The sequence below is a fragment of the Melanerpes formicivorus genome, unplaced genomic scaffold, assembly GCF_026170545.1.
Source record: "Melanerpes formicivorus ecotype bairdi unplaced genomic scaffold, bMelFor1.0.p_v2 SCAF_16, whole genome shotgun sequence".
Taxonomy (NCBI): Eukaryota; Metazoa; Chordata; class Aves; order Piciformes; family Picidae; genus Melanerpes; species Melanerpes formicivorus.
Window position 1 is genome coordinate 11,564,445 of NW_027142368.1, and position 15,561 is coordinate 11,580,005.

Below are 15,561 nucleotides of genomic sequence, written 5' to 3' on the forward strand. Positions count from 1 at the left end.
TACCATTGTTATCATTGCATCTCTACAACAGCGTAACAACCTACCTGCACCAACCCAGGCAAATCCAACACTGTCATTTCTCAAAGGGCATAGGTCAAAACCAACTTGTAAAAGACACTGATTGAAGACACAAGAACACAATACTGCACTACCTGTTTACCAGGTGAGAAATTCCACTCCCAAACCCCTTGGTGAAAGACAAACTGCCCTTTACCACAGAGAAATGCTTTGATGGAAACATCGCTCCATGTGAACAGTGCTGCATATCCAGAAAGTCTGCAGCCTTTCCATCCAGTCATCAAGAAATGTTCAGCACTGCACAATGACTTCTCACTTGTTCAACACTGCAGCAAATGCTTGCTGCAACGTGAATGCCATGCTGAACGTACTGCAAACGGCGGAACGACAGCTAGCAACACCAAAAATACCACATGGACTGGAAAAGCACTTGGATAAGAAGGAAACATTCAACCAGGTCTTTGTAAAATTTGCTAAATACAGCAGCTCCTCACATTCCAGGCCATTTGTATTTAATTGTCCTTTCATCTGAAGAGCAGTGGATATGAATGCACATCAGTCAGCAGATGAGTCAGACGTTCTGAAGAGGACCAATCAAGGATGGCCCACAACATGCAGAATGTCTCACACAACTGACTTGGGCTGCAGCCCAAAGTTTCTTTGCAATGCTTTGTCCTGTTCCATGGTGGTCATGCACCAAAGCACTGAGAAAATAATAAACAGATCTGCAGTTGTGTAATTCAAAAAGCCTAAATATATAAGTCTCCAGGAGCCTGATGTCCACACACACTTTTAAGGCCACCAAGAAGACCTACTCAGATTAGCAGATAATTATCTAAAGATCAGGCTTTTGGTGGTTTTCCATTGAAAGAAAAAAATGCTCACATTTCTCAAGGTCAGTGTTTTCAAATGAGTTTGCCAGATGAAGTCAGACTCACAATGGAAGAGGTCACTCACAACACTTCAAAAATCAGGTTTTGGAGTTGTAGAGAGACACAGACATAATATTAATTTCAACACAAAGAAAGGAGAATCCTTATCCTTGGTGGAGAAAGCAAGGAAGCTGTGGGAATGGAGACAAGGAGCAGCACAAGAGGTAAAGTTTACTGCACTGTCCTTGCGGTAAACTAGTGTGCCTTTTATACTGTCCTCTAATCATTGGATTAGTTTCTCCATTTTGGTTTTAACATTATTAACTGAAGTGCAGCAGCCATCAGGAGACCACAACTTTGCCAAGAATTCAGTTGAATCAGGAGAAGTGATTTGTATAAATAGACCATGGATAAAAATCATCATTGGTAATCCTCAACTGTTAAACTGTCTCTCTGCATTAAGTATGCAAATTCGAATTGTTAACGCAAGGCAAACATGGAAAAGAACTCATCCTCTCTGGATTCCTTCTAATTCAGCTCCCAGATCAAACCTTGCCACTGTATGACAACAAATGGAGGAAGGGATAGTGTATGCGTAAGCAAAAAGCAGCTCACTCTCTGCACACTTCAGTTTAAGACATAATCCTAGCTCTGGCATTATTTTGTAATCTTGCACTGAAGCATTTAGGCTTATTGTCTGCTTTGTCCTTTTCTCATCAACAGAGATCCTCTTAGGGTACAAATGATGCTAGCTCTTGATCACACTCTTCTTAAATCATCTTCATGCTGTTAGCTCTGCAAAGAATGATGCCTGCTCCAGAGCGCTGCTGTTGCTAATCACTCAAATCAGGTCTCTCATAGGTCATTAAGGAGGAACAGCACTGAGGGCAGCAGAATGAAGATGAGATTGTTTTTCCCTCTTCCTTTTCAAGGAATATCTCTGAATGTATCCTTTTCTTTCACCTTCATGAACACTCATCTTTCCAAGCTCCCATGTGCAAAAGCTACAGCTGCCTTGGCTTTGTGTTGTATGAGAAAGGACACAACTGCATACTTGAGGCATTGTCCACAGCACAGATGAAAGCCAGTGTGAAACAGATTCAACAGCAGTGCTCTCTGTAGACACCTAATGACAAAAGCAGGACCCATCTCAAAATAACTAAGAAGGTTTGAGTCGTGGTGAAGCCAACACTGACTAAACAAATTATTCATTAGTGCAGCATCCTAGGCTCTGAAGCTCCACATCTGCAAGTGCACACATCCACAGGACACTGATGATAGGAAAGGGCAGAGGCTGACCTAACCAAAGTCTCACCATAGGATACTGCCAGGAGACAGAGGTGCAGTACATGCACCGCAGCTGGAACTGTCGACCTCTGCTTACTTCTTGCATTTTGACTGCCAGCTACCCCACAGACACATACACCTTTTGACTGGTTATCTGCCTAGATGGGACCTGCCCATCACCTGCCACAGGCCAATTGCCATAACATTCCAGGAGGTCTGGAGGCAGTATAGGTTGTACATTGTGTCAGAGCACAGCAAACAACTTGAGTGACATTTTCTTTCTGATCATCTTTATGCTTGAGGATAAATCATTTAATACTGAATTAGACATGTAAAAAGAATACCTTCAATAATACTCCAGGATGTTATAAGGTAAAGAAATATTCATTATGTGCTTAGATAGCCTGAGCTGTAGCATTATTTATCACCTAGAGACAGGCCACTGGCTAAACTGTTACAGGGGGCTTCAGACAAAAGTAGTGCTGCAGCTGGGCAACATCCCCCCTCACCTGTTCAGCTGTATTGCAGGTGCAGCTACATCCTGCACACACCGATAGCTGAAAGAAGATGCAAATGGTAACTCTGGTTCCACCAAGGAAAAAATCAGCTTCTGAATGCAAAAGCATTTGTATAAATTCTAAGTAAGTGAATCATCTTGAATTCTGAGCTTAAAGGAAGAGCTGCAAGTGCTTGTGCCACAGCTTGAGAAAGGGCTCTCTTGGGAAATTTTTTCTGATTATTTGAATGCACGTCAAAAGAAGGGGCAGGGGAGAAACAGCAATTTTCTTCTTCACCTGAGATGCTCCATTTAGGCAAAGCACTGCAACAGGGGTGCTACACAACAGCTCCAAGTGTCGTTCAGATGCCGTGCATGCCTCCGGCCCATCAGGAACCGCTGCGTGTCTTCCAAGTTGCCCGTAGTCTGCTCTGCCCCAGGTGAATACCTTGCCAGTTTCTAAAGACAAAACACATTTCAAGATTACTTATTCACTAGGTTCCTGGAACATCTGGATACCAGTTCAAAGGCAGAACAACACTTCTAAATGCATTTTAACTAAAGCTTCAGAAACTTACTGAGAACTTTGTTCTAGGAGCTGAGGAGAAAAACCAAACAAACCAAACCCAAACCCACAAACAGAAAACCAGCTAAAGACATATTACAGTGTACTTCTACGTGGGTACTCAAACTTCATTAACTTGTTTTCTAGCAGAATAGCATCTGTAGGTTGGCCTGGGATACAAATGAAACCATGTCAGTAAAGCTGCATAACCTGGACATTGTGCATGCAATTGGTTATACAAAGGACATTTTTAGATTAGCAGCAGGACAGACAAAACATGAAAGATGCTTCCCTACTCCCAGTCTTTGCATGGCATGGTCTGTATTTAACACACAGTTTATGCTTCCCTAATAGAAGTTACCTTCTGTTACAAGTTCTGTTAGCAGAGTAACAGCTCTCAGGACAGCAACATCAGGAACATCATCACAGTTGTCATTAAGTGTTGGAAATGCACCAGTTTGTTTGCACAGGAATCACAAATTGGCCAAGCAAAGATAACTTTAAATGAAGCCAGCAGTATGTGGATCCTCTCCATATATCATACCAGGTTCACTGCTGGGGAACTAACACCCAGAAGTCCATTCTCAGTGTGGACAACATCCATAAAGCAATGCTTCTTACCTTCAGTTCCCAGTGGTTATAATTTAAAAACAAAAACCAAAACAAAAACCAAAAACAAACCAACCAACCACCACAACAAAAACACCACACACAAAAAACCCACTAAAGTCACAGTATCACAGTATAACTTAGGTTGGAAAGGACCTCGAGGATCATCGAGTCCAACCTATCAACACAGACCCCATGACTAGACCATGGCACCAAGTGCCACGTCCAATCCCCTCTTGAAGTCATACTGACAGCTTTATTTTCTTAATGAACTAAATAGATCTCTGCAGGTAAGTAGTGAAAAGCTATCCCTTCTGGGCTTCCAATTTAAAAAAATGATATACATACACACACCACAACACAAGCAATATGTTCTCTGCTTGGTTCTAACTGCAAGCAGCAACCCACATTCCAGCCCAAAGGAAGTCTGCAATGACCTTGAGTGAGGTACAGACTTCAGCCAAGCCTTAAACTCCTCTTCAGAATTGAACTCAATTCATCAAGACATAAAACCAGATGATGTGGATTTGAGGAAAATACCATGAAATCAAGCAAGTCAGCTAAGCATGCACACTTCTTCCTATGCCAGTCAGTAAAGACACAGCCCACAGAGAGGTCAGGAGCAGGGCATACCCATCACACCACCCAGAGGTGACAAATGAGGGTTTCCTTAATGCATGGCCCAACAGAAACCTTTGGAAAGCTGGACATCTTCCTTTTCCTTTGGGTGCTGTTAAACTGTCTTGAAGGGGACAAAGGTGGGCACTGGTGCTATGTGAAGTTTAAGCTGATAATGTATCTCATCAATAAACCGAAATCCTCTACCTTCATATACATATGTAGAAATACAAGAGAACATATGCCATTTTTCTTGGAAATCTGCTAGCAGTGGCAACTTGTACTCCAATCACTGCAAGATTTTCAGATGCAGTCTCTCAGATAAAGCTTCCCTGAAATAATTAAAGGATAAAATTAGTTGTCCTTTTCTCTCAAGGGCACAAAAGATTTCCTTCCTTTGGAGCTTCCGACAGTTCATGGAAAAACTGAAACTAGTCATACTCTACTTTGGATACAAGTGAGGTCTTTCAGTCTAGTATCACAGTATCACTAAGGTTGGAAGAGACCTCGAGGTTCATCAAGTCCAACCTATCACCACAGACCCCATGACTAGACCATGGCACCAAGTGCCACGTCCAATCTCCTCTTGAACACCTCCAGGGACGGTGACTCCACCACCTCCCTGGGCAGCACATTCCAGTGACGAATGACTCGCTCGGTGAAGAACTTTCTCCTCACCTCGAGTCTAAACCTCCCCTGGTGCAGCTTGAGACTGTGTCCTCTTGTTCTGGTGCTGGTTGCCTGGGAGAAGAGACCAACCCCTTCCTGGCTACAACCACCTTTCAGGTAGTTGTAGAGGGCAATGAGGTCACCCCTGAGCCTCCTCTTCTCCAGGCTAAGCAACCCCAGCTCCCTCAGCCTCTCCTCATAGGGCTTGTGCTCAAAGTAGCTTCATCCTGTTAGTAAGTCCCCTTAGAACTACCAGTGTAACTTTCAGAGATTAGAAAACAGGTTGCAGTTTAAAAACCACTCTTCGTCTGGAGATGCTCTGTTTACTTAGCAATTTGTATAGATCTCTGCTAAAAACATCTCCAGCTGCAAAAATGTTGCAAGAAGATTCTTATGTCAGTATGCTGCATAGCAAATACAAATGTAGACTGAGCTTCAGGCTTTTACATCAGACCAGGTTACAGCACCTATGCAGAACCCAGTGAGTAGAGTGGACAAGGACAGACAGGACTGGACAGACTGCTCTATTTCATATCCACTATAGGAAATGAAGCTGAGTTTTATGAAATATGAAGCCAGAAAATTGCTGTAACATCTAGTTAGATCATTAATGTATCACAGGCTTTCAAGCTCTACCCAGACGCTGCTCTACAGACCCCAAGGACCATATCTTAACTAAAGCATTCCAACTCTCAGAAGCCCAAAGCATATCATTTTCATATGCCAGAGACTATACAAGTTTGGCCATTTTTCTTCTACTGTGGCTATTGCTGTCCTTAAGGTTCACTCTGCAATTCTGTATTGAGGCCCTACATTGAAATTTCAACAGTAACACCAAGCTGAGATGGAAGCAACAGAATCAGAAATAGCATGATCCCAGTGGCTTTATTCAGCCTTACAAAGGCTTTGAAGTATTCTCATCTCTGTTATTGCAAATGATTTCTGTAAATCCAGTGGAGCTGAAGAATGCAAGCATACAGCAAGGAATAAACCCAGACTGCAGTCAGCTACACTCAGCTAAAACAAAACACTCACAGCATCCATTTTCTTTCACTGCACAAGCAGGTACAGAATCACTTAGACATACTAAACCAAACAGGCCTTTTAGGAAATATTCATAATTAACTTTTTGCTTTTTATCACTATAGGGGAAACAAGTTGCAGGTGCTTTTAAGAACTTCTTGAATGCTCACCAACTCAGTTCTTATTTATCAGCAGAAATTCATTCCCCAGATTTGCTCCTGTTTATTTCAGTAAGCATTCTTCCTCCCATGCTCAGTTTCCCACTAGTGGTCAAACATTTCTATTTTCCAGCCAAACACATCTGTCCAGGCATCCTTTAAAAAACAAAACAAAAGCACTCTGTCTTTCCTGCAACAGAACCTAACAGAAGCTGAGTGCTGGCAATAATAGTCCTCTTCACTGCTTCCCTCAAGGCAGGCAGGTGAACAGTTACTAGTGTGTAGCAGGATGGAGATGCTGAGACAATGCACTGCCTAAGGCCACAACATGAATGCCCAGCAAAGGCAAGCAAAGAGGCAATGCTCTGAACTCCCTTTGCCATACAGGACTTGCAGCTAGTCCTCACCTTCCACCTCATTTCTCTATTGGTGCCACCACATCACCCACATGCTGCATGGAGAGCAGTCACTCTCTCGCTATGAGCCCTCAGGAGATTGGCAAAACTGTCAGAGATGTTCCACTGAAAGCATTCCTGGGACTGACAAGCATCATTGCTTCTCTGCACACCATGGCTGTTGCACAGAGGATCATCATGCTAACCATAACCGTGCAAACACATGCATAACTGATTTTCCTCCTTCCCCTGTCTCCTTGTTTTTGCTGCTATCTCCCTGTGGGATAAGGAAGGGTGCTGTCCTGTGCTCTCTGCTTCCTTATGCCTGCCCTTCCTGTCTATCTCCAGCTTCTTCCTCCACAAGCACCTTTCACCACCAAATCAATTCATACTTCTCCCAGGCAACCAGAACAAGAGGACACAGTCTCAAGCTGCGCCAGGGGAAGTTCAGGCTGGCAGTGAGAAGAAAGTTCTTCACAGAAAGAGAGATTGCTCATTGGAATGTGCTGCCCAGGGAGGTGGTGGAGTCACCATCCCTGGAGGTGTTCAAGAGGGAACTGGACCTGGCACTTGGTGCCATGGTTTAGTTAGTCATGAGATACTGGGTGACAAGGTTGGACTTGATGATCTTTGAGGTCTTTTCCAACCTTATTGATTCTATGATTCAGAAGTGTCTTCTCTAGGACATACTGGTTCTATTTCAAGCAGAGAAAGATAAAAATTAAACAAACAAACATACATAAAAAATTTAAATTTAAATTAAATTTAAAAATAGGAATAAAAATAATCATTTTAAAACCTTATCAAGTCAGTCTCAGGTGGAAACTTCAGGCTGAGGCAAACACCACTGCATGGAAAATTCCACCCAAAAGGTTGGTCTTATCAAAACCCCAAGCAAAAAAAAAAAGCACAGAGTTATGACAGAAAGCATTAAGGAATTGTATAGAGAGGTATTGCTACTGTGCTGCTTATAATATAGATGGTATTTTAAAACATTCTAAGAATATTTGAGAAAAAGACATTAGTCATACGGAGTAAGGAGGGTGCTGGATGAATTACTTAAGAATGAAGGGTGATATAAGAAGGAGTGTTGGTCTAATATTAGACTAGAACAGATTTTAATTAGAAGTCAAGACAACATACAGAGTGATGAGTCAACTGGACAAAGTACATCACCCATGGAAGGGGCTGAGGCATCAGAAAATGAGGATGAGCTTGAAGGTCTCTTCCAACCTGGTTTATTATTCTATTATTCTATTCTATTTCGTACCAGACTCTACACAGCAAGAAAGGCAGAAGGTATCTCTACAACCTGTGTCAAAGAAAGAAGCAAACAACATTGGAAAGCTTTCCCAGTTGTTCCAAGATAGAATTGAATAGAATAAACCAGAATAAACCAGGTTGGAAGAGACCTTCAAGATCATCGCATCCAACCTATAGATACTAACAATGCTTCTGAGAACCTTGATCCTGCCCTGTTCTGAACATAGAGGCTCCAATTCCAGAAGGCACCTCCACTCCTCAGCTGTGAGCATCCACATTGTCCCAGATGATTTCATTGCAACCATGCCTTTTTTCAGCAGGCAAATGCTCCATCATGTAAAGGCCAGAGGGTTCAATACCATTTGGAATTCATAGAGCAATAGACAATTCATGCATGCTCTGCCATTCCAGCGTACAGCCTGACTGAAACATGCAGTACAGGAGCTCAGAGAGCTGGAAGAAAAGGACAGAGGCTAGAAGATTTTTAAGGAAAACTTCCCAGCAGACCCTCAAGCAAACAGTACCTACAACAGTATGCTACATCAGTGGAGATTCTGCATGCTCATACAGATCGTTTCCTCCTGATCTCTGAACTGTAAACACAGCAGTGTGCATCAGAATAGGTACAGCAGCAAATCATCTGAAACACATGCTCATGGCCCCCCCAGAATATGGATGCAAGGGCTTGCAGCACTACACTAGCAATCCACAACCAGAGAGGCTCCTCTGCTTTCTCTCCACATCATCCTTCTGTCCTTACACTATCACAAAGCACAGACAGTTGAGAATGGCCTCAAAATTACAGGCTCACAACCTTTGGAGCATTGCGACCCCAGCAACATCACATAAATCATTTCTAGCTGCTTCCTTTTGTGACTCTGAAGCTCTTATGTGCTGCTTTATGGTGCTGCTGAGGCTGTGGAACATGTCATTTCTCCCTGTTAGTACTTTATCAATCTGCTCAGCCACACAAGTATTGGCAGAGAATTAACAATTCTAAAAGATTAAAATTAAAAACCCCAAGTATTTTGGTTTTAAACCCAGGGTAGTTTCTCATCAAAACACAACAGACAAATAGGGATATTTAAATGTTCTTATTTTCCCTAGACTCAGATTCATCTTTGTATCACTCTTCCCACTTTCAGATAGTATCATGACTGTACCAATGTTATCTCCTTGAAGTCTTTATTTGGTATCCAGGCAAGCTTTGAACTCTTCTTTCATAAATACTAGATGAAAGAGTTCATCTAGGCTAGCTCAGTTCATGGTTGCATTAACAATTACTTTTCAAATGAACTCTGGATATTCATACTGAATGCTTAATCTCATTCAGACTTCAAATAGGAAGTTCTATCTAAAATTCCTAATGTCACCTTTCACATGAAAATTCATAGGAGCAGGTAGTAAAGATTGACATTTAGAGGCTGCCTCTGCCTCCCCTCTGCCCCACACAAGGCAAACCAACACTTCTCCCACAACTACAGATCTCTGCTTTTCTTCAGGACAAACACTAATGGTTGCATTCTGAGAACTTCCTCATCTACCTAGAAACAGCCTTTATGCAGGGCAGCCATACAGAAAAGCATCCATCCATCCCTAATTCCTTCTTGGCTGAAGACAGCTTTAATTCAGCAGCTGGGAACCAGGCATCACTACTACACCTTCAGTACCTGTGCATGGTTTCAGTACAGAGGATTACCTGCTCCCACTAAGGTTTAAATGGCCCCTTCATCCTCTCACACAGGAGTTCAGTGTCCCAGAGCTGCCCACATCTCTTAACACATCTTCTTTCTATGACCTCCTTACAGGCTTCTGCAACTTTATGTAACAGGACATGCTCCTGTTTTGTTTTGGTTTGGTTTTTTCCTCCATATTCTTTTATAATAGCTATTAAAAATGTATCACTAAAGTACAAATCTATGCACAGTATTGAGGTCATGCCTCTTCAGGAAAGTTCAGACTAAACAGCACAAGCATTTCAGGGACATCAGCAAATAAAAACTAGAGATTGTTCCAATTGCCATTTCCAGCCTTCAGCAGTCACAGGTTGCAGTACATAGCTAGTTCAGAACAGTCCACTGTTCAGAACAGCCCACACAGCATCTACTCAATGTGCTGCAGCTCAGATGGGTTTACAATCGCCCTATAAACAGGTTTAAAGCTGCAATGAAAGGCCACAAGTGCCACAGGAAAAGAATCAGCAGTCGTCCTGCAACAGCTACAGATTTGTCAGGTAAAACTCCTCTTCAAGCGGGCCAAAAATTTCTCCCTGAGCTACATCAAACTTCCCCAAATTTGTGACCAATTTAACCTCAAGTGTGTGGGAAAGACAAACCAACAAGACATCTAGGGGATTTCACAGCACTAGAATCAGTGGCTCATCTATGATGCAGCAAACAACTGGCTTCTCAGTGTGACCCATTCCTATTGCTTACCAAAAAGAGGGCAGAAGAAATCAACCTAGAAGACAATTATGCATCATGAAGAAAAATGCATCCAACCAGGAGGAACTCTGTTGCACAGCATTCATATAAAGCAGATACAGCATAAGGGAACATCATCCAGTCTCAGAGCCTTCTGGAGTTACCAAAACATAAAAGCCCCAATGACTTGTATGTTAATGTTCTGTAATGGAAACACTCAGCTAGGCAGGTAAGGCTATGAGGATGTGGGAGACTCTCCAAGTGAAGACACCAGGAATATGACAGCCTTTGAGCACAAACTCAAATGTTCAAAGCACAGACTGAGAATTCCTTAGGCAACAGTTTACACCAAGACAGCTGGAGAAACTTTGGACACAGTTGTTCTCACCTCCAGGCCACCAGTCTTCATTGTGCTTGAACTATTTGTGATGGGGAAGGCAAACCCAGCCAAGGAATCGATCTGGCTGAAAAAGTGCCTTGGGAACTGGGAGCTTGGAAACAGCAAATATTGCTCAAGGCAGTCCTGTATTAGGTTAGTTCAATCCTCTGTATGATAGGCTAGAGATAACTTACAGGTTCACATGGCATGCTAAATTCATCATGCACTTTACCAACAGATACATCTTTACCAGGACTGCCTACACCATTGAACAGCTAAACAGCTTTGACTTCCATTCATTACAAACAGGCATGTTTCCTCTATTTTTGCTTCCATAGTTACACCAATTTCTGTCTTGAGATGGGCAACATTCAGTTAATGGGATTATTCACATACTTAATACCATGCTTCACTGCTCTGAAAGATAGGACAAAAATAACTTTTGAGTATGGCAAATTCCAAAAACCTCCAGACACCTTGGAAGTCCTGCCTCTGGGTTTGGGATTTCACGGCATGAAGGCTGCTTTGCTTTTAGAGGAGAGACTGGAAACATCAAGTACCACACAAACCTCTAAACAAACTGAAAGAAAATTAAAATGTAAGAACTTAAATGCTCATCAAGTTGTGTTCATGCTGCTGTTATCAAACAGATACATGATCCTGGCTCAGAAAAGAAAATGCAGAGGTTGTTGGTGGTGATGAAGTCCACGCAAACATGAAACAAAACCAGGGTGGGGGGAAGGGGTAGATGGTAAGGCACCTATCTCACTTTGCATTCATCCTGCAGGAGGAGAAAATTCCCTTCTCATTTCTCTCCACTCATGATTAGAGTCATGACTGCCTCACCAGCTGTGCCTCTGGCTCATTTTAAATTCAAACTACGATACATATCTCACTTTTAGACTTTTAATAGCAATGCCTTAAAATGCAGATTGCTGGCTAAATTTAGTTACATGATTAAAAACAAATCTAACTCATCTCTACCCTGAAAACAGAACTGCTGCATTCAAGGTTCAATAGAGGACTTAACTCTTCATCTAAAAACAAAGTCCTAACCAAAAGAAAGGGGGGAAAAAATGAAAAATCAAAGCACAATTTAGCAATGCCTCAAAAAAAAACCCAGGATGCATAAAACATTAACCAGCTATGGAAAACTCTTTGCAAATGCATCATAGTATACCATAGGGTTTTTGTTCTGTACCTCTGCAAATAAATTCTGCACTATGCTACTACAGCAGTATGAGTCATACACTTTTACTGACATTCTATATTTAAATCTCCATGCCCTTCTGCACTGTTATATGCTTCCTTCCATACAGGCCTCCCTAACCTGGAATTTCCTTTCTTCTGCAGCTGAGCATCTCTCCCTCTAACATTCCCCAGAAAACTGAAGTAGTATTGCTTTCTAAGCTCTTCATTCTTTCTGGACACAGTTTTGCAAACACAACACCTTTGAACTATTCTAACACAAGGCATACATATGCTTTCATCTGTTCACTGTTATTTTCTTGCCTCTTATTTTTCCTACTCCTTGTCTGTAAAATGGACTGTCTGTAAAATGTGCACTTGCAGCCCGGAAAGCCAATCAGATCCTGGGCTGCAGCAAGAGAAGTGTGGCCAGCAGGTCAAGGGAGGTGATCCTCCCCCTCTACTCAGCTCTGGTGAGACCCCACCTGGAGTACTGTGTCCAGTTCTGGAACCGCCTATTACAAGGGGGATATGGATGTGCTGGAAGGTGTCCAGAGCAGGGCCATGAGGATGAGCAGAGGGCTGGAGCACCTCTCCTGTGAGGACAGACTGAAGGAGTTGGGGCTGTTCAGTCTGCAGAAGAGAAGGCTCCGAGGTGACCTAATTGTGACCTTCCAGGATCTGAAGGGGGCCTACAGTAAGGCTGGGGAAGGACTGCTCAGGATCTCAGGTAGTGATAGGACTAGGGGGAATGGAATGAAGCTGGAGGTGGGGAGATTCAGGCTGGATGTGAGGAGGAAGTTCTTCCCCATGAGAGTGGTGAAGCCCTGGAATGGGTTGTCCAGGGAGGTGGTCGAGGCCCCGTCCCTGAAGGTGTTTAAGAGCAGGCTGGATGAGGCTCTGGCCAGCCTGATCTAGTGTGGAGTGTCCCTGCCCATGGCAGGGGGGTTGGAACTAGATGATCTTTGTGGTCCCTTCCAACCCTGACTGATACAATACTACGATACTACACTATACTATGACTGCTGGGGCAAAGCACAAAGCAACCCTGTTTTGAGGCAAGGTCCAGGTCTTGCTGACTTAATACAATAGAGTGCTACAGATAATCTTATTCAGAGACTACAAATATATCCATGTTGTCTAGATCATTCAATGAAAAGCATTACCTATAGCTCAAATCTTGCAAACATTTGTGAATCTGCCCTGTTTAGAGACTGCAAGTGATCCTGCAACTCCCAAAATCCCCCTGCCACTGGAGCCTGAGAAGGCACAGGCATGTGTCTACAGCAGAAACTAAAAAAATAAATGAAGGTAATTAAGTTCCTAGCACTAATATTTACCTTGCCAAAAGACCCAAGGGCATACTGTGGAAAGACAGGGGAGTATCACAAGAAATGCTTTAGAATGGCAGTCTGAAAAACTTGACTATTTTTGCTGTTATCCACAAGGTGGATTCCCAAGAATAAATATTCAGAGACCATCTGCACAGAGATTTCACTAGATAAGGAAGCCTCAGACACACATGACTAGCTTAAGAGTCACAATACCTACAAAGAAATAGGAAGCACAATAGTGTTAGATGCTTCCCCCCAGCCCAGACACTTGCTAAGGGGCTTTCTCAGCAGCCCTGGTAGCAGCACAGTTGTTCATCCAATGGAATTCAACCTCAGCTAGGTGCTGTTCTTAAGAAATGTAATACAAAGAACAGAACTATCACAAAACCAACAACTGTACCTCCAGAGCCTCCCAGGAGATCACCCCATTTGTTCAGTCAGAACTGTTAGAACAGCAACTACAATTGACTAAGACAGAGTGGGCTGTTCACCTCACATAACGAGCAGCTCTAAGTGCAGCACTCTCCCTGACAGGAGGAACAAAACAATCTAAAAGAGGATGAGAAAAAAAAAATATGTCCTTTGAAGACAAGAGATGAATAATGAGCATTAAGATGAAGTATTCCCTCTGAAATATTATCCTCATTTTTCCCTACCCCCAAGAAAGATAGAGTTTATGAGTGGGGGAGGGTGGAAATCAAATCACAGGATTCCACCTCAAACTCTGTATAAGCACAATACTTAACATCAAGGGGACTGCAGGGAGAGGGGACAGAGATATAAATAGCTGCATAATGGTGAAAGTACCCAAATGTCATTTATGCCCTGAAAAAATTCCATCATCTACAAAAGCATGCCATCCAGCTAGCAGAGTTCCCTTTGACTCCTGCCTTCTTGTTACAGCTCAGATCTCTCATCATTAAAATTCACCTATTACAAGACTGTGAGATGTTTTCAGCATTTCAGAGCTCCAGGACACAGAGCATAAGGGAAAAGTTTGGATCTGGAAGTCTGAAAATATACAAACATCTTAGAAATGTTACTACCTATGCAGACACAATGCAAGTCCCTCCTGCAAAGAAATGGGAACTCCTGTACAAAGAGGAAATCACACTAGTGAGATTTACTTCTGATGGTTACCAGCTGTAGCAATAGCTGTCCACAGTCACCTCCACATCCCTACACAGCATCTGTATTTGCCTGCAGTGCCAGCACACGTATGTTTAAGCATTACCTATGGACATGAGCAGGGTTGTAAGGCCAGTAGTGGAGTGTTAGGCTGCCTGTTAATAAGAGAGGTTTAAGTTTCAAAGTGGGAGGCTGGAGAAATCAGAAGAGACCTTTTCTCCTTGGGTGTAAGGAAGGAATGGAAATGAAGAGAAGACCAAAATGCCCCTGGCTCTTCATGGCCTTCTTTACTGTATATTAAAGAGTGTGGATTGAAAGAAGCAGTAGCCTCCCATTCATGCTTCACAAAATGCAGTGAGACAGGACAGTCTGCAAAGACATCATGAGTTTTTCTCCTGCTCTAAAGCAGATGTCCAGGTGAGGAAGAGTAATCTCTTTGCTCTGAAGTGAAAAGCTTAAAAATCAGACATTCAGAAACCAATTTTACATGTCAAGTTTGTGTCTGCAGAGGATCAGCTCACTGCAAGGTCTCAAATCCCAAGGGCATGGGGCGACCTGATTTTAACAAACACTGCTCCAACGCAGCTCTGATGGATTAGAGAAACTTTAAATAACTACCCTAGATTTTTAAATTGGACACATCAGCAGTTTCTTACATTTCACCTATCAGCTGCTGCCTGCGTGCATGCCCACAGTGTTCTGGGTTTGTTTGGTGGTTGGGTCTTTTTAATCTCTAGCAAAAGGAGCAAGTGAGAGGAGACAAGCACAAAAGGATTCAGCATCTTCCTTTGGATTGTGTGACCTGTCAGGATGATGCTTCAAACTGGATGAGCTTCCAATAATCCACACTGCCACCCTTATTTTGTCCCCACAGCCTGACCTTCTCTTCTGGCAGACTTGTCCATTTTCCTGTAAATGAACTGCTTCAGCTCTAGTCAGCTGTGTCACAGCAGGCACAGCCCTGAAGAAAACATTTCTGTACAGGCAAATTCCCACAGAACAACCATCAGCTGTTACAAGGTCCAAACCTCAGGATGAGAAATGTCAGATTTTCAGTCTGATTACTATTTTGAAGTGGAAAGGAGAAGCAGGAAGACAGACTCCTAAAGGATTGTCTGTATGCATACGTTAGGCCA

The 15,561-nt window shown here is 42.8% G+C and overlaps 1 protein-coding gene across 1 annotated transcript in view; it reads right to left on the minus strand.

Moving 5' to 3' along the window:
• The window catches only part of SERGEF (secretion regulating guanine nucleotide exchange factor), a 144,592-nt gene that overhangs the window by 108,591 nt on the left and 20,440 nt on the right, over positions 1-15,561 (minus strand). Inside the window, exon 9 of the mRNA XM_068148112.1 lies at positions 2,972-3,132. Within this exon, the coding sequence (XP_068004213.1) occupies positions 2,972-3,132 (161 nt within the window). The remainder of the gene's footprint in view (positions 1-2,971; positions 3,133-15,561) is intronic.